This window comes from Bubalus bubalis, chromosome 18 (assembly GCF_019923935.1).
Source record: "Bubalus bubalis isolate 160015118507 breed Murrah chromosome 18, NDDB_SH_1, whole genome shotgun sequence".
Taxonomy (NCBI): domain Eukaryota; kingdom Metazoa; phylum Chordata; class Mammalia; order Artiodactyla; family Bovidae; genus Bubalus; species Bubalus bubalis.
The window spans coordinates 2,454,138-2,478,026 of record NC_059174.1 but is presented as its reverse complement, the minus strand read 5'-3'; the positions used below and the strand labels follow the sequence as shown (position 1 = coordinate 2,478,026).

The 23,889-nt window shown below is 41.2% G+C and overlaps 1 protein-coding gene and 1 long non-coding RNA gene across 3 annotated transcripts; one reads left to right on the top strand and one right to left on the bottom strand.

The window, feature by feature from the left end:
* Nucleotides 1-2,457: 2,457 nt before the first annotated feature.
* LOC102394379 lies at nucleotides 2,458-2,798 on the bottom strand. Its single transcript, XR_327973.3, has 2 exons — nucleotides 2,657-2,798; nucleotides 2,458-2,584 (listed from the first exon to the last, which is right to left on the bottom strand). It is a non-coding gene; the product is annotated as an uncharacterized LOC102394379 (long non-coding RNA).
* A 133-nt stretch (nucleotides 2,799-2,931) lies between these two features.
* On the top strand, nucleotides 2,932-22,904 carry LOC102394582 (craniofacial development protein 2). Of its 2 annotated transcripts, XR_006545978.1 has the most exons (9): nucleotides 2,932-3,064; nucleotides 10,590-10,707; nucleotides 11,679-11,895; nucleotides 12,186-12,307; nucleotides 13,580-14,554; nucleotides 15,069-15,188; nucleotides 16,154-16,197; nucleotides 18,934-19,053; nucleotides 21,947-21,976. XR_006545978.1 is itself a non-coding variant. In XM_006063344.4 (8 exons), the coding sequence occupies exons 1-8, from the start codon at nucleotides 3,004-3,006 to the stop codon at nucleotides 21,990-21,992; spliced, it is 1,779 nt and encodes a 592-aa protein (XP_006063406.2). In that variant the 5' UTR covers nucleotides 2,932-3,003; the 3' UTR covers nucleotides 21,993-22,904. The 2 variants fall into 2 exon arrangements, 1 of the variants encoding a protein (XP_006063406.2); XM_006063344.4 differs by lacking the exon at nucleotides 16,154-16,197 and having other exon boundaries at nucleotides 21,947-22,904.
* The last annotated feature ends 985 nt before the right edge of the window (nucleotides 22,905-23,889 follow it).

The window sequence follows — 23,889 nt, the reverse complement described above, 5'->3', positions numbered from 1 at the left end:
TTTTTATTCTATGATCAATATTTTCTAATTTTCCTTGTATGGCATCTTAGATACATCCATCATTTAAAAGTGGACATTTAATTTTGAAATGCATGGGATAAAGCATCTTTGATACTAATTTCCAATTTTGCTATTAATTTCTCATTTTAAATGCTTCCCTGCAATCACCCTCTGTGTTTTTTCAGTCTTCTATCGAAGCTTTCAATGGCTAAGTTAAAGAAGTCTCTTGAAAAATACCACATTGCAGTTGAACATATGTGGGTTAGTTTTAAATACCTTTTGATATTGATTTCTAACATAATTCCACAATGATAAGAGAATAGACTGTGTATGATTTCAGTATCTTTGGACCATTAAATTTTTGCACCTTGCTTTATGTCCTTGGATATGTTACAGTGTTTCCTAGTTTATAGTATATGGGACCTTGAATTTGTATCCTAATGTGTGAAAATTGTATAAATCTTAATGTTGAATAGGCTCATAGTGCTTTTCACGTTTACTATATCCTTGTCTTTCCTATATATTCATTCTATTAATTTTTGAGTTTGATAATGAAATTCCAACTAAATTCTTAATTCTACTTTAAAACAATTGTAATATATATTAATAGTGGAAATATATGTAAGTTTGTTCTGTATTTTCCAAGTGTTATCATACTTTCATAATTTAAAAAATAAAAAGAAAAAAAGTCACACTTGGCATTGGTGCACAAAAGTAGGGTTGCATAATTCTGGAATGGTTTAAAGCCAGGGGCTTTGGAGGCCATTTGCCTTATGTAAGTTCTTTTTGCAAATGTCCTTGTAAAATAAGCCAGTTTCAACAGCACTAAAAACCTGCTCTTCCACATACCCTTTTCCTGTATATCACTTAGCAAGTATTGTTTAAATTCTTCTGCAGCCTCCTGATCTGCAGAACTTGCCTCACTTGTAAGCTTAACACTGTTCATATCTTGTCACCTTTTGAAATGTGCAAGTCAGCCAGCGCTAGCAGAGAAGGGCTTCACATTTTTCTGACCTTGGGTAACATGACGGTAAATTTCTTTTGCTTTCAGCCTCAAAACAACGCTTTCCACCACACCTTTTATAATCAGTTGTCATCTTATGAATCCACAAACAGCCGCTTTTCCATATCTTCCTCACGCACTCTGGATGTCACTTTAGCACTTTACGGAGCAGCGTCACGTCTGGATTGGCAAATTTCCCTTTCCATTTTCTTGATGTATGAATCAAATTTTTGATTCATTAACATTGAACTCAAGGCTAACAGCACTACAATTCATACCTGAACAAAGCTTATCTAACACATTTTTCTTCATAAAGCACACCACAGCCTTCTTGTGCTTAGGAACACTAAGCCAGCACCACAGCACTGTTATTACCAAATTGCAATTCCATGTGCCAGATACAGGGAGGCCTTGTGACACTAAAACATTAGAGCTTGGAACAGAGGTTTCGTACAGGTTCATTTAAGGAAATGGGTGGCTCATGTCCTAAGAACCCCAAAGTTATGGAAAGCTGTCAGCAAGATCCTTTAAAAAGGAGGTGAGAGAGGGGTGAGGTTAGTTGTTGCAAACTTCTTAGAGTCAGATCCTTTGTCTTTAGATCAGGTCATGGTCAGGTGAGGATGCCCTTTTAAATCACTACCAAGCGAATATTCTCTCCCTTGACAAGAAAGGGTAAGGTCCCAAGGCACAGCTTTCACCCTGCTAGTTCCCAGTCCTGGTTAGGAGGAGGCAGGTCTCGGTAGACATCGCCCTCAGGGCCAGGTTCCCACACGCTGCCCAGCTGGTCATCCCTGAGGGAGTCATGTGCTCAACCCAATTGGCCCTCAAGTCTCCAGGTCATCCAAATGGGAAGCCAGGTCTCACAGACTGCGACCCAGGCAGACAGCCACTGCTATCAGGTCGCAAAGACAGGGATGGGGGAAGAGGTTCACGCTGCCACAAGGGCTGGGCCAAGAGTAGTAGAGGGCCTTAGTGAGGGCTTTGGAGCACTTTAGACATACTCCCCAGGCTGTTCCCTGGGCCCTCCCGCTCACCCTTTGGTCCAAGGCGGGGGAAGCTGGAGAGCCGCCAGGAGAAGGCCTGAACCCGACACTTAAGCTCACTCTCCATTTGATGTCACCACTGACGCTTGGCTGAATCGCTTTCCTAATGGCCTCTCATTGACAGTTACTTGTGGGTGAGGCCAACTTGCAGCGCTGATCAACAGAAGGGGAGGACAACCAAAGATCCCTGATTGATAGTTGGTCATTTGTGGTTGGCGCCCACTGGGGTACTGACAATGGCCGACCAAGCCCTGTTGCCAAGTAACAAGGTGCCGGGTAAGGAGGCACAGCAACGGCTGCCTGCTAAGGGCTGTGCTCATCCTGCTGTTACAGAATAAGCTCGGCGGTCATTCTGAACAGCGAAATCACCGACAGAGAGTAGAAAAATGAAAAAAACAAAAAACGCAGTACTGAAGAGGCTGTGAAGATATTTATTTACACTAGAAGAGCTGAAGCAAGACAGCGGATTGTGGGATCCATCTTCGGTACAACCCACTGCTGGTTAAAATTTTCACTCTGCGCATGTCCGCGAATAACCCTAGAAATCACAGCGAATATTGATTTGGAGGGGTTACAATAAGTTATAACAAGCCAAATTTAAAATACCAACCTGTGAATAGCGAAGGTAGTCTGTATTCTCATGGGCAAAAACAAATCTTCCTTAAGCATACGCAGATCAAAACAGCTGAGCTCTGAGCACTACAAGTTCCAGCATGCACCGCTTCAGGCCGGAGCCCGCGTTCTTCCAACCGCCCCAGCAGGGTCAAGCCGGAGCCTTTGGCCCGGAAGTATTGCCTTTCGATCACGTGGTACGTTCTGCGCCTGCGCACACGCGGCGGGGCTGGGGGTAGTTGCGGAGTCAGGCGCCATCGACCACGCCGCAAGTCTACGGTCACTCCTGGAGCTTTGCTGTTGTACGCCCCTGCTGCGTCCCTGTGGGTTTTGTGCGACAGCGACATGGAGGAATTCGACTCCAAAGACATTTCCACTTCGAAGGACGAGGACTGCGTGCCGTTGGGTGAGCGACTCTACCTGAGGCGAACGGCGTCTTGCCCCGCCCAGCGCCTCGCTTGAGGCACGCTTTGCCGATTGTGCGTTGGCCCGGCGGGCGGGTTCTCGAGCGGCTCGGCGTCCTCTTCCGCCTGCCCGCCCAGCGCGGCCCCCTGGGCTCGGCTTGTGTGGTTGGCGACGTTACGCGCAGCTGCTTCTCGGGGCCTGGCTTCGGCCATTTCCCCATTCGGAGCGCGAGAACCCTACCTCGGAGTATGACGGCGGTCTGGCATCGCGTACCCTTAGCGACCCTAAACTCTTCTGAAAGGCGGTCTTACCCCCAGACCTTCCGTCCCCAAGGAATTGCTAGCTGGCATCACGTCCCAGATACATATCTTCACTTTGTCCTCAAAAGGGATCTGGTTAAAAAGTCCACATAGTGATGTCCTTTACTTCTTTGCAACCTCTGTACTCATAGCTCTCCTTTCGGACCTTTTTGTTTTTGTATATGCTTCTAAAACAGAACCGGGCCAAAATGTCACCCATTCCTACCCTTTCGCCCTCCTGAGCTTTCCCCAGGCTCCCCATCTCATTGGATGTATCTGCCCGCCCAATTGCTCAGGATAAAAACAAAACAAAAAACCCTTGGCAGCTGTCCTTATTCTCACTTTTGCCCCAACCAATCATTAAATTCTGAGTCTACAAATAAGATTCATTTCTGATCACTCCCTCACCAGTCTCGCTCTTACTGAGCTACCATTATCATTTATGTGTGTGCTTAATCGCTAAGTGGGTCCGACTCAATGGGACCCCATCGTTTGTGGCCCCCTAGGCTCCTCTGTCCGTAGAATTTCCTCGGTATAAATAGGGTGGTGGGTTGCCGTTGTATCCTCCAAGGGATCTTCTTGACCCAGGGATCCAACCGGAGTCTCCAGTGTTCTCCCACGTCGCAGGCGAATTCTTTACCCACTGAGCCTCGAGGGGAGCCCATAATCACTAAGATTCACCGCACCAACATTGGTCTTTCCATATTGTCCATTGTGATCATTTGAAAACTAGTTTTCATTTTAATCGAAGTTACCATGAACCTGCTTAAAAATAGTCAAATATTTCTGAAAGGCTTATTTTGAAACTGAACGATTTCCATCACTTCTCATCCCTGTCAGTCCTCCCTAGAAGCAACTGTTTTTTTCTTGTAAAATTTGGTGTTTCCGTCGTCTGTTGACTTAACCTATTCGTGTTAGGTCTTCTTTTAACGTCTCCTTCAGTCTTTCCCCTCTGCCAACACGCACTTTTTCACCTTCAGACCCTTCCCACCTCCCCAGCCTGCCAATGTTCTTACCTCAGTTTGGGTTAGACTATTAATATTTAAGTATTCATTTTTTTTTTTAATAATGACTTTGTAAACATCCCGCGGTAATTTGGTTTTTGTTACTGGTTTTTGCTGCACTAGTTTTCTCTGTAGTGAATAATTTTCATGTTGTTGTTGCTTAGTCATCTATATACTTACTACTGATTTGATTCTGAACTTTGAAAATTGTTTGAGTTACCGCCCAACATTTAGATTTATTAATCATCCTTTTTTTTGAACTCCCTCTTTGTTTCTGACCTGCTCTAATTTGGCTTGTGTTTTGTTTTTTTTTTAATCATTTTTAAACCTAAGATCTATCATCATGACCACCTTTCTGGATGTTCCATTTAATCTTCTTTTCTCTTGGATTCCCTGTGTCTTGGGTCCCATGATGTCTTCTTTCTTGGCGTGTTCCACCAAAAGGAGGATAAATCATCAAATAACTTTTTCAACAAAATTGCATGATATAATCTTTTTTTGGTCACCCTCATTCATGATTAGTAGTTTGGTATGGAATTTTGTGTTTTATAATAAATTTTTAATGTGAATTTTGAAGGTTTTTGTCCCATTATTTTCTAAGTTTCCAGTGTTTTTATTTTAAAAAGTCTCTTGTTGATAGTTTTTACTCATATAAAATGTTTGTTTCTGGAAGGTGATAGAATCTTGTCTTTGATATTTCACAGTGATATCCATCCTTCTGTAACTTCTTAAATTTGGGGAGGGACAGTTGTCTTCATTTTTTTTCAGTAATCATCATTATTTATATATTGACTCATGTTATACCTTATGGACTGGTACTTTGTTTTTTCTATTTTTATCCTCTGTTTTCTAACTTTTAATTTTCTTTTTTGCTTTATGAGAATATTTCAGTATTTTAAGATTCTGCTTTTGAGTTTTTTTCCTCCTTCCATAAGCTGTCCGTAAATATCTTCTCTGTGCAGCCTGGCATTGGAGTTGGTGACTTAGATGGCTAGGTGGGCTGCTTTTTCCACAATTACTTTGAGGTTCTTAGAGGAGGTGTTGGGAGCAATCACAGCACGGTACGATTGGTCGCAGGTCAGCAACCCTTCAAGCTGTTTGATGTTGTAGACCAGAAACTTCCAGAAGCCACTGAGAAGCATGTACTCTGTTTTTTTGTTGTCCTCATAACCAGGGTTGGGTATCAGCCCTTGGATATTTTTAATTTTGAAAATTTTTTGGTTGAAAACTTCTTTGTTTGAAAACTTCTATATAACATCATATTCTTGTTTCATGAGTGCAGTGTCTTAATGCCCTATAGATATTAATAATGCTTTCAGGCCTCTTGCCTTCTGAGACGACCCGCACCCTGTGGGTTTCTCCCATGACCGCTCTTGCTTTCCAAGATGGCCCCATTACCTGGGGCCCCTTTCTCCTTTGGAGATGGTTGGCATTCTGTCTATGGAATGTATATCTCTCTCAATAAATCCACTTCATAAATGTCAAATAATAATAATAATGATGCTCTAAATAGTTCTACTTTTAACTTTTGTAGAGTAAAATTTACCCTTATAGTGTTCTGTGAGTTTTTTGAGAAATGCTTATTAGATTTATGTAACTACCACTAAAATTAACAGTTCCAAGACCACCCTTACCCTTCCCTACCCCGGAAGATAGATCATACTGTGAGTGTATAGAAACCATTTTATTTCTTCTTTTCCAGGAGGCATACTTATTCTTTCTTTTGGTAGCCTTATTTCACTGGGTGCAGTTCCAGTGTGTGTTGCATAGGAGTGGTGAGCATTCACATCCTTGCCTTGTTCCCAATTTTAAGGAGAAAACACGAGTGTTTTACCGATCATTATATGTTTGCTGTAGGTTTTTCATAGATGCCTTTTGTGTGTTTTAAGGACTTCACATTGCTCCTTCATTACTAGCTCAATCACATAACATTACCAGGTCCATGTTTTTATGCTCTCCATTTTACAGATGAAGAAACTGAGGCACCTAAAGTTACTCACCTAAATAGTAGCTGGGATGGACTTAAATTCCAGAAGACTTTCCAGGTGGTGCAGTGGTAAAGAATCTGATACTGAGTACAGGCTCACTCTGCTTGTTGAAGGACAGGCCAGTGAATCCAAGAGATGAGGTGTTGAGGCAAGGAATACAACTTTAAAAGTCTGCATTCTTAATCTTGTTGGGGTTTGGATGCCAGGTTGTTATATAAAATTGGAGAGAGAGAGAGAGAGAGAGAGAGAGAAGCAATGAGGAACTAAAGCCAAAGGACAGAATAGGGAGAGGCAGTGAGGAAGTAAAGTAAAAAGGGTCTTCAGTCTTGAAATATATCTCTGGAAAGGGCCAGCCTTTGGAAGGTGTGTATTCATCTCTTCTTTTTAAGCTATTCACAGGTGAGTGGGATCAGATTATCTCTATGAGCGGAACAAAAGCTTTTTAGTTTAATAGTCAGGCAGAGGGGCAGGCAGGGTCCTGTGAAAGTGTTAGTTGCTCAGTTACGTTCAACTCTAGGGTCCTCTAAGGTAGGCTGTTATGGTATGATTGTAGTAACAAAAACAATGAAAAAGAAGTCAAAGAAACAGTTTCCAAGATTAAGAAGTTAGAATTGGCTTCTTCTCTGCAACAGTTCCCCACTGTCAGAGTCCATTCCACAGCCTCTTGGAAAGAGAGTGCATTTTGCTTGTCAGTGGATCTTGCTGGAGTGTCCACCTTTGGTGCCAGTGTTCTGAATGTTGAGATTTATCTTCTTTTTTGTTCCTCTTTGGAAAGTGTCTACTTTACACTTGTTGACTTAGAGATACTGAACTTCAGGTCCAAGAGACAGTATCTTAAGAAGTTGACCACTTTTCTATGTATGGGGAGATGCAAGAGTCAGGGCTCATTAAAATTATTTCCTTGGTAGGTCTATCACCTCTCTGGGAGCCTGTAATCCTGTATTCCCAGTTTCCTCAGGGTTCACCAAAAGGAGTCTTGGCAGTCTGATGCCTGCTAGGTTTTAGGTATTCCTCTTCCTTGGGGCTCATTTACTCACATTGAAGGGCTGCAATTGCTCATTTCATTTTTCAGGTCTTCCCCTCTTGATCAAGAATTTAACCAATATTTGGGAGGCTTTCCATGAACAGCTTTTGTCCTACAACACTGGGAGGCTCATCCCAGTTTAGACAAAAATTCTTGATGTGCCCCTCCAGGTGTTAAGTTTTGGACCAGGCTCCATGAATAATTAAAATTTCTCTGGATTCTGTCTTGACTATAATCCAGGAGACATTTTCCCTGGGTTGCTCCTTATCATACCTAGAATTATGCTATTACAATTATTTTATGTTTATGAATGTGATTTTCTCAAAATGTTTAGCCATAGAAGTTTTGTTTGAGGCCTGATTACACATTGGTTATTACAGGAGACAGCATTTTTATTCATTAGATAGGATATAAGTAATGCAGCTATTAACATTGACAGTGACATAGTGCAGCAGGGGACACAAAGCACAATTTGAAAACAAAGAACAAATTTAAACAATGGTGAGTGTAGCTACTTATAATCCAGTTGCAATAATCAAGCAACCAAAGGAGCCATAACTGATGTAGTGAGCTCTTTGCAGTTTCATTGTGCTGACCATGCATGCTTGTGTATGGATTAATCTTTGAGACAAGCATATGGTACTGGTAGGATCAGCCAGGTAGAGGGAAAAAAGATAAATGTTTCAATTTTGTGAGAGTTGGAAAATAAAGAAGGCTGAGCGCTAAAAAATTGGTGCTTTCCAACTGTGGTGCTGGAGAAGACTCTCTTCAGAGTCCCTTGGACTACAAGGAGATCAAACCAGTCAATCCTAAAGGAAATCAACCCTGAATACTCATTGAAAGTACTGATACTGAAGCTGAACCCCCAATATTTTGGCCACCTGGTGCGATCAGCTGACTCATTGGAAAAGACCCTGATGCTGGGAAGATTGAGGCAGGAGAAGAGGGCGACAGGGTGAGATGGTTGGATGACATCATCAATTCAATGGATATGAACTTGGGCAAACTCGAGAGAGGGTGAAAGACAGGGAGGCCTGCTGTGCTGCAGTCCATGGTGTCACAAAGCATTGGACAGGACTTGGTGACTGAACAACTAGAGTGATTGCTTCTATTCTGTTTCAGTGAACAGAGCTAGAAAATACTTAACCTTAAAAAGAGTTCTAAATTTTAAATTCAGTTTTAACATTTGTTTTCACTTAATTTCATTAAGGTAGTTTTATAATTGTGTGTCATTTCTCATATGCTGAAGATCTGTATTCCTAATGTGATTAGCAGAACAACTTCCTTGCTTTTACCTGTATAATAAAAGAAATACTTTCAAAATACCAACACTGATATTACTAATAGGAATAGAACATTTTTTGGTCTCTAGAATGCATTTTGCTAAGGGTATGCAGTCAAAATACTGTAAAGTCCGTGGAGACGTTAGTCTCCAGTGTCCGTCCTTAGTGTGTTGTGTTATCATTTTGATTATGTTTATTTAAACTTTGCTTAATTTAAGGGATTTTCTGAACTCGGCAGAGAGAGAAACACAGAGAACTCTTGCTTCTGTCCCTGCCTATCCCACTGTGTTCTCTTGTGTTCTGTTGACCCTTACTGATAGTGATTTTCCTTAGTTTTCTGTTTTTCCTTGCAGTTTTGCCTTTTTATACTGTATTTATGTTCAGTTCAGTTCAGTCACATCTGACTCTGACCCATGGACTCCCTGTCCATCACCAACTCCTGGAGTTTACTCAAACTCATGTCCATTTGCTGTCTAGGATACCAACTTTGCTTTAGTTTTAGAACCCATGTATTGACTATTCTGTTGACCTCAAATGCTCATTTCACAGATTTTCCTATGGCTGGCTCATTCTCATCATCTTTGTTTTGTTTTGTTTTGTTTTTTCCCTAAACTGCTGTCATGTTGGTAGTTTTTAAGAGTTTTCTAATAATTTTTTTTTTATTAATTTTTTTAGTCATCCTTTTTTGTGGATGCCTCTGAGGAGATTAATTATATAGGGTGTTTTTTTCCCCCTTTATTTTGTTTCCTCTGATTTCCTTTCTGTTTGTTTTCAGTCTTGCCTTTGATATTAGAGGCTTTCCTCGAGGGTTTGGTGGTCCTAGTTCATTGTGAGTTAAACATTTAAAACTAAATGGATCTGGAGAAATATTCAAAATACCACTCTTTGTAATGGTCTCAAACCAAATGTCCATAATGCAGGAATGGATAATTGTGGTATAGTCATACAATGAAATAATATTTAGGGATGACAATGAATAAGCTACAGCTCCATATAAGGAAGGGTGACTTAGAATGTTGAGTGGAAGAAGCTGGAGGCAAGAGTACATATTGTAGGCTTTTTGCTTAAGACTCAAAAACAGATGAAACTAATCCTTGATGTTGGACTTCAGAATAGTGGTTCCCTGTGGGATGTGGGTGGTGGCTAGTGATTGCAGCAGGGCCCAAGTGGCTTCTGCAGTGCTAGTCACGTTCTGTTTCTTCACCTGGCTCTAGTTATACAAGTGTGTTCACTTTGTATAATTTCGTTGATCTCTGTTATATTGTGTGCTTTTTGGTATATTGTACTTTCTGTAAAAGCTTAAGTGAAGTAACAAAATCTGGTGGTTTGGTAAAATCTGTGTGTGTACCAGGATCTGTTGGTTGTTACTCATAGAATGTGGTCAGACTGGGCATCCAAACAATACTCTTGTTCGGGACCCTGAATGTCAGTGTCTGAAGATGGGAAATTGATGTATTTCTTTCTGTTATGTCTAACTTGAAGTCTTTAAGCCTTTTTCTAAACCTCTTTTATTGATAAGACAAGATATCTTTTGGTTAGTTTGAAAGATGTCCAAGATCAGGTGGAAACATCAGTTTATTTTTGAGAAGTACAGTAGTAGATTTGGAATTTCTGTTATTCAGTCAGCATATACTGCTAAAGACTTGTACAGCTGTGTCCTCAGTATGTGGAGCATAGCAGGAATTGCAGACATTAAGTATAAATGGAGTGAGTTCAGGAGAAAAATATGGACTGTCTTGGAGGCCTAGAATGGGGGAACGTAGCCTAGTCTTCAGAAACAAGGAGGACAGCCCTCAGAAAATGGTATTTTAGTCTGGTGAAGAACAAGGGAAAGTATTAGACTTTTTTTTTTCTTAATGAAAATGTGTCATCTCAATGTGAAAAACCTTTATTCCTGTCTGTCTGACCACCCTGTTATGTGATTTCAGGTGGAGAGTGTCATGAAGATGATATAAATGAATTAGTGAAGGAAGATGAAGTGGATGGCGAAGAGGAGACACAGAAAACCAAAGGGACAAAAAGAAAGGCTGAGAGCATTCTGGCCAGGTGATGCTGCCCTCAAGGCCCTGAAGTCAGGGGCTGTTGTCAAAACCATTGAGATTGACGGGGTTGATATGATGATATATTTCTTGCTGCCAGTGTTTCTAACCTTTTTCTCATTGAGGGGAACATTTTGTGGTATTTTGGAATTACATTCTTATTCTCTGGAAAGCTTTAAAAATTCTTGCCCTTTAATTTTTAAAAAAAATCAATGTGTAATCAATAAGTGCACCTGACTTAAAATGAAATTTCAATTAAAAATCTTTTTATTTGGCTGCACCACTTGTGTGTGTATTTGTACGCATGTACATTTGTAAATAAGATCTGTCTTTTATTATCTAACTGATTTTTTTGTCTTCCTGGGCATTGAAACAAAAAGTAGATTGTAAAAAAAGATTTTGAATATTACATGATTCCCTTGTAGCGAGAATAGTCTTAAGCAATTACTCTTTTAAGCCCAGTGCTTTTGTCCTTGAGTTTTTCAGTATTCCATCTCCTATCTTCAGACAGACAGAAGATACAAGCCTCCCCTTCACCTCACCCCCTCAGAGCTCTAGGCAAAAGCAGTGTGTATAAATCTAAGGTTCTCTTCAATCTCTGTCCTTCAGATGAAATGACTTGTAAAAAGTTACAAATAGCTGACATTTGTTTGTTCTTAGAGCTCTCTTTTTAAACCAGTTGATTTTGTAAGGTGATTCTGGGTGTTTTCTTGGTAAAAATAGCTGATCCCAACTTAGAACAGTATATTTGATTCTACGTGTTTCAGGAAAATGCTTACAGTAGGGATCCAGTTCTTTTTTTTCCTTCCACAAAATCACAGCTTATCTCTCCCACTCACTGTATCATGCGTGTTAATCACTAGTCCCCAGTTTAAGAGTTTTCTTAGGTTTGCAACATTATGTTTGGAATTCAGGAAGGGATAACAAATTATTTTGCCTGTTTGTGTTCTCTTCTTCTTTGTGACTGTTGGTGATTAGGAAGAGAAAACAAGGTCGCCTCTCACTGGACCAAGAGGAGGAGGAGGATGCCAGCAGGGAATCTGGAGGGAGGATTATTGAGAAGGAAGATGCAGCTGCAGAGCAGGAAAAAGGCGCCGAGTCAGAGGATGCCAGGCAAGAGGAGGCTGACGTGCTGGCCAGCTCCATCAGTGACGCAGAACCAAAATCAGAACTGCCTCCGAGTACACAAACCAAAGTAAGTTTATAGGTGAATGGGACGAATGCTTCCTCAGAAATGCCAGAAGTTCCCTAGGCAGATTTTCTCAATTTACAAACTGAGGTTTGAGGCTTCAGCAAAATCAAGCTAGCTGCCTTTTAATAGTAACTACTATGTGAAAAGCAAAGCATTCCCTGTGAGAGAAAATCAGTTTTCAGTGAGTACTTAAAGATGGAAATACATGTTAAGGCTAGCCAGAAACAATATATTTGGGTGGATCTTTCAGTTTTCATTCTAATGTGAAACTTATTAAATTTCCTTTTTCATAGACAGGAGAGGAGACCGAAGAGACAAGTTCAAGTAATTTGGTCAAAGTGGAAGAGCTAGAGAAACCTAAAAAAGCAGAAGAAGTTAAACTCACCAAATCACCTCTTGCTGGTGAAGAAGTCAGGTAACGTGACAGTCACAAGCTTCAAAAGTAGTTTTTTAAAAAAGCACATCTCTCTCTTAACATATCTTTTGTTTACTATTAATTGACCTATTCATTGGCTGCCCTGGGTCTTCCTTGCTGCACTCGGGCTTTCTCTGGTTGGGGTGAGCAGGGGCTCCTCTCTCGTGTGGTGTGCTGCCTTCTCACTAGTGGCTTCTCTGAGGCAGAGCTCTGGCTCTAGAGCGCAGTCTCAGTAGTTGTGGCGCACGGGCTTAGTTGCTCTGCAGCATGTGGTATCTTCCTAGACCAGAGTTCAAACCGCTGTCCCCTGCATTGCACGGAGGATTCTTAACCCTGGACCACCTAAAAAGAAACATCTTCTTAAAAAAAAAAGAAACATCTTTCTCAATGGTGTTAGATATCTGTTCTCATTCCAACCTCTCTTAATGTTTTGAAAGAGTTACACTTGAACTCAAGGAAAACAGTACTTCAGTCTTTGCAACCCTGTGGACTGTAGCCCGCCAGGCTCCACTGTCCATGGGATTCTCAGGCAGGAACACTGGAGTGGGCTGCCATGTCCTCCGCCAGGAATCTTCCTGACCCAGGGATCGAGCCCGAGTCACTTACGTTTCCCCAGTTGGCAGGACCGGTTCTTTACTGCTGGTTCCACCTTGGAAGCCCCAGGGAAAACAGTGGCTCCTGTGTCAGGGTACATGAGAATGGTCCTTTCACATATGGTAATAGTTTGGGGGTAGTATGAGGTGGTTGACTGAATGGAAACAAGAAAATGTAAGAGTTAAGCATTAAATACTTGGTTTGACTTAATTTTTGCCGTGCATGGTGACTTTAGCTATTTCTCCCTTTATAACTTCCTTTAACTTTGAAGTATAAGCCCCAAAAATACCTTTGAAAACCAGGTCACAAATAAAAGTACTAGGAGAAAAGTTTGATTTTTATACTATTTTCTCATCTCAATGTTATTTTTTCTGTTGAGTCATAGGTTTTTTTTTTTTACTAGTTTAGAAAAACAATAAAAGCTTAATACTCTTGGTTGTTGTGGATGAGAGCCACATACCTAGAGTTTCCTCCTTCTCATTTATTTAAAATTATAATATGAAAATAGATCTGTAAGGTAGAGCTAAAGGAGAACAGATGAAGTTCCTGCCAGCTTGATGGGATTACAAGAGTTGGACACTAGTTAGGGACTAAACAACAACAACTTGCCCAATTTTGAACCCATCTGTTGTTCTGTGTCCATCCAGTTCTAACTATTTCTTCTTGACCCACATGCAGGTTTCTTACACAACAGGGAAGGCTGTCTGGCAGGACATCAGAAGATGAGCCCCGCAGGTCCGAAGGTGTTCAACATGCTACTGGAGAAGAGCGGAGGGCCGATACTAATACCTCCAGTAAGAATGAAGCAGCTGGGCCAAAGTGGAAAGGACAGTCAGCTGTCGATGTGTCTGGTGACGAAAGTAAACTCCGATGCTGTAAAGAAGAATACTGCATAGGAACCTGGAATGTTAGATCTATGAATCCAGGTAAATTGGATGTGGTGAAGCAGGAGATGGAAAGAATAAACATCGACATCTTAGGAATCAGTGAACTAAAATGGACAGGAATGGGCGAATTGAATTCAGATGACCATTATATCTATTACTGTGGGCAACAGTCCCTTAGAAGAAATGGAGTCGCTCTCATAGTCAACAAAAGAGTCCGAAATGCAATAATTGGGTGCAATCTGAAAAACGACAGGATGATTTCAGTTCGTTTCCAAGGCAAACCATTCAACCTCACAGTAATCCAAGTCTATGCCCCAACTCCTTATGCTGAAGAAGGTGAAGTTTACCGGTTCTATGAAGACCTACAACACCTTCTGGAAATAACACCGAAAATAGATGTCCTTTTCATCATAGGGGATTGGAATGCAAAAGTGGGAAGTCAAGAGATACCTGGAATAACAGGCAGGTTTGGCCTTGGAATGCAGAATGAAGCAGGGCGAAGGCTAATAGAGTTTTGTCACCACAACAGGCTGGTCATAGCAAACACCCTTTTCCAACAACCTAGTAGACGTCTCTACACATGGACATCACCAGATGGTCGTTACCGAGATCAGATTGATTATATTATTTGTCGCCAAAGATGGAGAAGCTCTGTACAGTCAGCAAAAACAAGACCTGGAGCTGACTGTGGCTCAGATCATAAGCTCCTTATTGCAAAGTTCAGGCTTAAGTTGAAGATAATACCAAAAACGACTCGGCCATTCAGGTATGACCTAAATCAGATACCTTATGATTACACAGTGGTGGTGACAAATAGATCCATGCGATTAAGAGAGTAGAGGGCACAGGAATTAGGCCTGATGGAGAGTGGGACCAGATTTTGGGTGGTCTTGAGTGTGAGGTTCAGCGGTTTGTATTTTATGTTCTGAGTTAATACTGATCCATCACAAGAATGTAGGTAGAAGAGTAACGATGTTTTTCTGTTTCTTTGTTTGAAGTCATCCTTTGAGGTTAAAGCAGTCATAGCCAGAGAAGATATTTCTTAAAATTATTTTTATTTAATTTTTGGTTGCCCTGGGTCTTCATTGCTATTCATTGTCTTTGATCTTTGCAGAGAGAGGGACTATTCTCTAGAATTGTTCGAGTGACCTTTAATCATGAAGTTTAGCAACTAGAATTTACAGAAATCCCAGTGGTTTTTTCTTGTTACTTATGCCCTTTTCTTAGATTTTGTTTCTTTTTATTCTCTTGTAAACTTGGTATTTCCTTCCTTGGTGCAGAGTGACTAATGAAGAGGATGCCACAAATGAAGAAGCAAAATCCGTCTTAAAGCAGAATGAGAAAGAAAAACCTGAGGCTAACGTTCCTTCAACTGTGTCCTCAGTTCCTGGTGGGTCAGGGTGAGTAGTCTAGTCTCAGGCCCAGGCATACCTGAGATGTTGGAGATGTCTTGAGTACAGTGACGCCCTTTACCTGTACCTGTTAGTACTCTTTTTCTTGTTTTTCATCTCCCAAACTCTTTTTATTGGAAAAATACTGGAGAATGTCCTGTTCAAAAAAATGCTTTTTTGAAACAAATATATACATGAGGTCTAGGAATCAGAAGATCCAACACTGGACAGGAGTCCTGAAGGCATCCTGAGGGCGACAGCAGGGGACTCCTAGTCCATGAGAGCACTGAGCCCACGTTGTTAGAGAAGGGCCCAGGAGTCGGCAAGAAGACTCTCTTTTAAAACACCAAAGTACTTGAAACTTTTGAAGAGATTTATATAATGAAGGAAGTGGTTAGATTTGTATTATTATTAAGTGCATAGAGGTGAGTGACTTGCCTGGTGGCTCAGACTGTAAAGAATCTGCCTGCAATGCCTGAGACCCAGATTCGATCCCTGGGTTTGAGAAGATGCCCTTGAGAAGGGATGGCTACCCACTCCAGTATTATTGACTGGAGAATTCCATGAATAGACCATGAAATCACAAAGAGTTGGACAGAGCCGAGCAACTTAACACTAAGTACATAGGACATTCAACCAATGTAAAAACACCAGAAGATCGTTCCCCATAGGGAAAACAATGCACTGGAAAGACGTAATCTATGGTTTACCTATGAATAGATTTCATATTTAGTTGCTAAGTTGTGTCCAACTCTTTGTGACCTCATGGATTGTAGCCTGCTAGGCTCCTCTGTCCATGGAGTTTCCAAGGAAGAATACTGGAGTGGGTTGCTGTTCCCTTCTCCAGGAGACTCCTTTCCTGAGAGAAGGAATTCTGCTGCTGTTCTGCTTTTCTTGAAATACTTTAGGGAGGGTACAGAATTAAATTAACCATAGGTTTCTTGTTTGATTCTGAGAAAATTCCTGGTTCACAGTGTTGACACAGAGCTGAATGTACAGAAGACTTCACGTTTAAAAAGTAAGTTTTGAATGAAAATGTCAGCAGTTCATCATAATTATAATAAAGATTTGGTTTTAGTACCTGCTTCCACCTGTAAGGATCTTATTGGAACAGAAAAAGGTCAAAACAGACTTAGAAATAATTTTATTAACACACAGTCAAGAACTTAATAGTTTTTCTCCCTTTGCATTTTCCATAGTACATGAGAATTCTTTCTTTGGAGGAAGGAAAACTTAACTTTCTTCTTAACCTGCGTGTAAGAAGTAAAGCCGACAGTTAAGTAGGAGGAGTCAGGGGTCTCTCCTAGAGAGCGGTGAACATGGCCCACTCCCATCACTGCATTGATCACCTCTGACTCCTGAGCAGAGCTCTCTATTTCTTTGTGGTGTTTGGGGTGGAACAAGTCACCTATAGGGCTTCACTGATCCTTTAGTTGGTTTGTTGCTTCACCCTTTCATCCCGAAGCAATGAAGTACTGTGTTTTTACATTTAAAAACATGAATGGCTTTTCCTGTCAGGTTATGAGTTTTTTCAGCACAGGTCCTCCTTATCTTTGCACCCCTGACTCCAAGCAACACTGTACACTGTTGCTTGTTGTACCAAATGGAAACCCTGAGAGAGAGGTTTGAGTGCAGGCCATTCGTGTGAGAAGTAATTCCTGGAAACCGAGCCAGGAGGTGAAAGGGTGAGGGAAGGTAGCCAGGGCAGGGTGTTTTCCAGCTGCTGCTGGTGGTGGCTGCTACTCTGTCCTGTTGGGGGACTTGGCTAGGGTGAGGAGGTTGGGCGGTGTGATCCTCCAACTCCCTGCCATGCTCGCTCAGCTGCTTCTGTGGCACTCAGGCCATGGGCCAGAGGTGTTTGCAGTGACGCTGTTCTCAGGGTGTCGTGGCGGTGAGTGCAGGGATGTGAGGGAGGGCTGTGTTCACATCTCCGTACTTTTTATCTGCTTCTTCATCCAAACGTTTGTCTCCCACCAGAGCAGCTAGGTGGTGGAAGTCATGGAGTAGTTACACAGGAATCTAAGAAGGAAAAGGACTTGAGTGCGTGCTGCCACAGTGGAAATGGGGTAAACATCAAGGAAGGCGGCTGTGAGAGGAGCAGAGTAATGGGAGCAGAGTTCTCCAGACTGACCTTATTAATAATCTAGGACAGTAGTTTTTAAGCTGTTGTTGGCAACGTTTAAGAGAAATGAAACAAAAAATGTCAGAACTAGAATTGTTCTCAGTGTTCCAGTGAATTTAATCTTTTATTTTCATTAAACCTTTTTTTACTCAGTTAATCTTTTCCAGTAAAGATTTCCAACTTAAGTTCTTTTGATATAACTTAGAGAAGACTCTTCGGAGTTTGTACTTAATGCTCTCAGTAACACTGAGCCATCAGAAGAACTTGAGTAGGAGTAGCAGATTGTTTCATTGCTTGAAGTCATCCTTCAAGATTAAAGCAGTCTTTCCCAGTGAAAGTTCTTGGGGTTTTTCCAATTTATTTATTTTTGGTGCTCAGGATCTTTATTGCTGCTTTCTCTAGTTGAGGACTTCAGCTAGACTGTAGTTGTAGCGGGTGAGTTTCTCACTGCGGCGGCCTCTCTTGTGAGTGACTAACACTTTCTCTTGTTGGGGAGCACAGGCTCTAGGCGTGTGGGCTTCAGTAGTTGTGGCTCTTGGGCTCAATAGTTAGGATACATGGGCTTCGTTACTCTGTGGCATCTTCCTGAAGCAGGGATCCAGCTCACGTTCCCTACATTGACAGGTGCGTTCCCATCTACTCTACCACCAGGGAAGTCCCTGCCAGTGAAGATTCTTAGTGTAAGACTTGAAGTACTTATTTTGTGCCACTTGTGTGGGTGACAGAGTACTGAGTGCAGGACTTAGTTCTTAGCAAGAAAATTTTGTTCTTGTCTCAAAATGCCTGGAGGGAAGAAGAGAAAAGATGAGAACTTTTATTCCTTGGAAATCTGGAATTTACAGGATTGTCTCATAATTCTGAATGACCTTTTTGATCACTCAGGATAACACAATGATCATAATCTTGGACCGTCCGACACACAGATTGGCATTTAAATAGAATTCTCGGATGTTTTTATTGACTTGGGAAACCCACACCTTAGGCATTTCCCTTCTTTATCTGAAATTTCTGGCACCATCCATGTCTTTATTTGATGTTTTAGGAGTCAGTTTTGTTGAGAACCTTTCTTTCCTATTTGAAATTGGACAAGATTCTAAATTGTGTAACTTTCTTTCACTTCTAAGTCACTACCTGTGTGGCCAATGTTAAGGAATTTTGTTTCATCATTGGGTTTTTTTAGATATAGAACAGGAGCCTTTAGAGTATCCCAATTGTTTATACTGTTGCTTTTCTCCTTGAAATAATGCCAGTGTGTTTCTCCCAATTACTCCACCTCCCTGTTCCCACTTTGACTTAAGCATGAGCACTAATGTGCACATGAGGTGCAGTGGGAGAGCCCTTCAGTTCTCACATCAGTGACACATGTGGGCTGTGATTCAGTGGTGACTGTCATGTGACAGAAATGAGGGGATTTTATAAAGATGTCAGGCTTTCATCTGCTGTTGTTTCATTTGTTAAATTAATAAGGGGAAATGTCTTTGTCTAGAAGTGTTATAGTAAACTTTAATCATAAGATTCAGCAGTCAGAATTTCCAGAAAGCCTGGTGTTTATCCTTGTTATTTGGGCCCTTTTAAAAGATTTTATTTCTTTTTATACCTCTTGTAAACTTGGTGTCTCCTTCCTTTGTGCAGCGTGACTAAGGAAGTGGGTGAAACATCTCAAGAAGCGAAATCTGTGTTCAAGCAAGATGAGAAAGACAAACCTCAAGCTAATGTCCCCTCAGCGGTGCCATCACTTCCTGCTGGGTCAGGGTGAGTAGTCTAGGCTCAGGTCCAGGTGTACCTGCCGCGTTGGAGAAGTTGTTTTCAGTACAAGGACATCGTTTACCTGTAGTTCTCAGGACTACTTTCTTGAGAGAAGGAATTCTCCTGCTGTTCTATCTTTGCTGAAATACTTGTCAAAATGGAGGATGCAGAGAACAATTAGCCATAGGTTTCTTGTTTGATTCTGATAAAAGTCCTGATTCACAGTGTTGGCTGCAGAGCTCAACATGTAGTAGACTTCATGTTTAAAATGTATTTTTAAATGAAAACATTAGTAATTTATCATAATCTGTAATAAAGATTTGGGTTGAGTACTTTCTTTGACCCCTGAGTATCTCATTGGAACAGGAAAAAGTTAAAGGTAACTTCCAAATAATTAACACAGTGTCAAGAACAGAATAGTTTTTTTCCCTTCATATTTTCTGTTGTATGTGAGTTATTTTGAGCTGAATAGTAGAATTTTTTCTTCGCAGGCAGTAAACATTTTTTCCTTCGTAACCTGTATCTAAGAAGTAAAGCAAACAGTTAAGTATGGGGAGTCTCAGGGCACTAGCCTCCAGACAAGTGGACATGGACCGCACGCACCACAGCCCTTACCACCCTCTAACTTCTGGGTAGAGCTCTCTTGTGTTGGAGGTAAAACAAGTCACCTGTAACAGCTTTGCTGACACTTCAGTTAGTTTGTTGCCTCATCCTCTCCCCCACCCCCCAAAACAGTGTAGCCTTGAGTTTTTTACATTAAAAAAATCATTGGCTTTCCTGTCAGTTTATCAGTTTTTATAGGACAGACCTTCCTCTTCATTGCATTTCTGGTTTCAAACAACACCATGTACACTGGTGTGCTTTGAGACGGAGGTTTGAGTGCAGGTTGTTAGTTTGAGAGGTGATTCCTGGAAGCCCGAGCAGGGAGGTGAAAGGGTGAGGGAAGGTAGCCAGGGAAGAAAGCAGCTGTGTTTTCCAGCTGCTGCTGGTGGTGGCTGCTACTCTGTCCTGTTGGGGAACTTGGCAGGGGTGAGGAGGTTGGGGCGGTGTGATCCCCCAGCTCCCTGCCATGCTCGCTCAGCTGCTTCCGTGGCACTCAGGCCATGGGCCGGAGGTGTTTGCAGTGACGCTGTTCTCAGGGTGTCGTGGCGGTGAGTGCAGGGACATGAGGGAGGGCTGTGTTCACATCTGCTCCATACTTTTTTTTTTTAACATTTATTTATTTCCCTGTGCTGAGTCTTAGTTGTGACACATAGGATCTAGTTCCCCGACCAGGGATCTGCATTGGGAGCCCTGAGTTTTAACCACTGGACCACCAGGGAAGTTGCTGCTCCATACTTTTTATCTGCTTCTTCATCCAAACATTTCTTTCCCACTGGAGCACCAGGTGGTGGAAGTCATGCAATAGTTACACAGGAACCTAAGAAGGAATAGGATTTGAGTGCTTGCCACCACAGAGGAAGAGGTAAACGCCGAGGAAGGTGGCTGTGAGAGGAGCAGAGTCCTCCATACTGACTGTTAATGCCCTAGGCCAGTACTTTTTAAGCTGTCATTTGCAGTCATCATTTAAGAGAAATGAAATAGAATGAAACATGTTCTAACCACGGGGCTGCCAAGGCATTCCCTATTTCAGCTATTAATGTGCTTGTACAGGGGAACAACATACACTGTATGTGTTGTGAGGACTGAAGACGCTGTTGGCTGAAGTAACACGCCTTTATCCTTCTAATCATTATATTGTTTGAAAAGGATTCTCTTCAGACCAGTGGCTTTCAAACTTTATTGCCACTCACAATAAGAGTATGTGTTATTAGTACTTCATGTACTCGTAAATGTAGGTTTGTATGATGAACTCTATGTCCATTACTATGTAATTATTTAGTATGTGTCATTTGAAAAAATGTTTTGACCCATTGAATTGATTGCAAAAGCTGTTACAACCTATATTTTAGAAATACTGCTTTAGACTACATATAGCATTAGCATTCTTTGGGCTTAATTGTGGTTTCCAAGGCTTGTTTCTGGTATTACTAAACCATGTCTGTTGGATTTATTGAATGTGTTACTATGAAAGTTACTTTCTGGATTAAGTATTAGACGGAAAGGCAGAGATTCTTCTGCCTTAGGTTTCTAGCACAGATACTTTCAATTGGCATAATTTTTACTTCTAGCTTCCTTGAGTGCTTTTAAAATAATCCCTGTTGATGCTTAGACATTCTACTTGGAGACAGCATGTTTCAGAAAATACTATTACCACAGTTCTGAAGATAAGCAGAGGAAGAAGTGACAGCCTGGCAAGTTCACCTTGTTTAAGTCACTCATGAAAATCATCTCACTGTATTCTGTATTAATACTTTTGTTTCCTAGAGCTAATAGCCTTTCAAAAATAAGAAATCCGCTATGTTTTAGAGAAACCCAGCAGGAAACAGATGGCATCTTCATATTACGGTATCTTGAGGAGAGTTTAATAACTCATAATGTAATGAAAAATCACAGGGTTAGGGAGAGTGTGGTATCCCCAGCTAGTAGTAATGAGGCTCCATCACCACCCCTAGACCTGAGGGGCCACAGCAGGGAGCAGTCTATGGCAGAGGCGATAGAGAGGGCCTCGTGTGAGGAGTTGAACCTCACTTGAGTGATGGACCATCCAGGGAGAAGCCAGGGGAATAAATATCCAAATATCTTATTCCTCCCTCCACCCCACCTTTTGCTAGAGACTCCATTGGCCACTGAGGCTCTTGAAAATTTAATTTTCAGATAGGCCTTCCAATGTGCCCTTTACATTTTCCTTCAAGAGAATTTATGTCCTTCAAGAGAATTAAATATCAGAGCTTTTTAAATCCCAATTTTAGCTCTTTTGATTTTTCTTCTAATCCCTAACTTTCTTTTTCATTTAAAGGCCTGAAAAATGTGACCTTGAAAAGAAAAAGGATTGCAACAATTAAGTATCTGACTTTGTCCTTAACCACCTAAACTGGTTTGTATAAAATACAGTTGTTAACCTGTTTTTGTTATCTTTTTCTGTTTTGTTATCTGTTAACAAAACAAAATTGTTATTGTTAGCTGTTTTGAAAATAATTTTGGCAATTAAATCTGACATTTTTAAAGGGGAGTTTTCATTGTGAGTGTAAGGCTAACTGCCCATGACTTCATGTGCAGTGCTATTTGATTTAAAGCAATATGCACTCTGGCTTCTGATTAAAAATAGCCAGGAGAACCAATTTTCCAGGGGTAGTCAGAGAAGAAAAGTACAAAGGATCACAAAAAAGTAACTGGACTTTTTTTTTTTAACTAAAGAAGAAGTTGTTTGTTTTTTTTTTTTAAACTTAGTGAAGACTCTTTAGAGACCCTTGGACTGTCGTGAGATCAAAGGAGTTAGTCCTACAGGAAATCAACTCTGAATATTCAATGGTAGGACTGTTGCTTAAGCTCCAATAGTTTGGCCACCTGATGGAGAGTGCCGACTCATTGAAAAATACTCACACTGGGAAAGATTGAAGGCAGAAGAAGAAGTCGGCAGAGGACGAGATGGTTTGATACTATTACCGACTCAATGAACACGAATTTGACCAAACTCTGGGACATAATGGAGCACAAAGGAGCCTCGGGAGCTGCAGTCCATGGGGTCACAGAGTCTGACATGATTTAACAATCGAACAACAATTCAACATATATCTTTAACTGTATTTCCTTTATGTTCAACTTAACTAGTTTATGGTAAAATTCTTGTCCAAAGATGTGATTTAACTCTGCTTTGTAGGCTGTATGTTAGCATCCAGAAGCTTTTGTATGATTATACACTGGGATTGCTGAAAGCTGATACAGTTTGTGAAATAAATGTATCATTTCAACACTGAGTCCACATGAAGAGGAGCTTCATGGTTTTCTGTGACATAAATCATTTTCTACTCTGCCGTTTTTTTGGCAAATTAGATTGTCTGGTTTGGTTAGTTTACCCCGTTGTCACAGTTAGACACAACTGCTATAATTCCAGGCATTGCAGACAGATATTCAGTGTCTGGCAGGAAATTACCCATCCATTTTCTAATACTTTGTTTTAGTTTAGGTATAATATACACTGTAGTACACAAATCTTGAATGTGTGTGTGATGAATTTGTATGTATTTATACACTATACAAAGTGGTAGCAGTTAGATCAAGATACAGAATGTTTTTCCACCAGGCCCCTCTGTCCATGGGATTCTCCAGGCAAGAATACTGGAGTGGTTTCCCATTTCCTTCTCCAGGGGATCTTCCTGACCCAGGGATTGAACCCAGGTCTCCTGCATTGCAGGCAGATGCTTTAACCTCGGAGCCACCAGAGAAACCCCATACACTACGAAGTGGTAGCAGTTAGATCAAGATACAGAATGTTTCTAGCACACCAGAGTGATGCAGAGCTCAGCTAGAAGCCTCCAATATCTGATGTATCCTAAGAGAGGAGACTCTTTTCTGTTTCCAAAATGTGATAAGCCAAGATTGGACAGTAGGAAGAAACTTTGGGGAATGAGAGCGGGAAGGATCCCATAAATTATATTGCCAAGACAACACAGTAATAATTAACCAGGAAACTTGGGGATTGGGATTTTATTGTGGCCAACTGGAGACCTTTCTCTAAAGGGATTCCTCAATTTCAGCCTATTTCTGCTTGGTGGGATTATGTGCCCAGTCTTGGCAGATTCTCTACTTTTTCAAAGGAAGTTGGAAATCTAGATTATGTACAATCTCTCAGTTTTTAAGTGCTGGTATATTGAGTGTTCCCCTTACCAACAAGCAATTCTTGGACAACAGCACGGTGCCCAGCAATTGACCTCAATTCTAACTCTACCCACACATAGCACC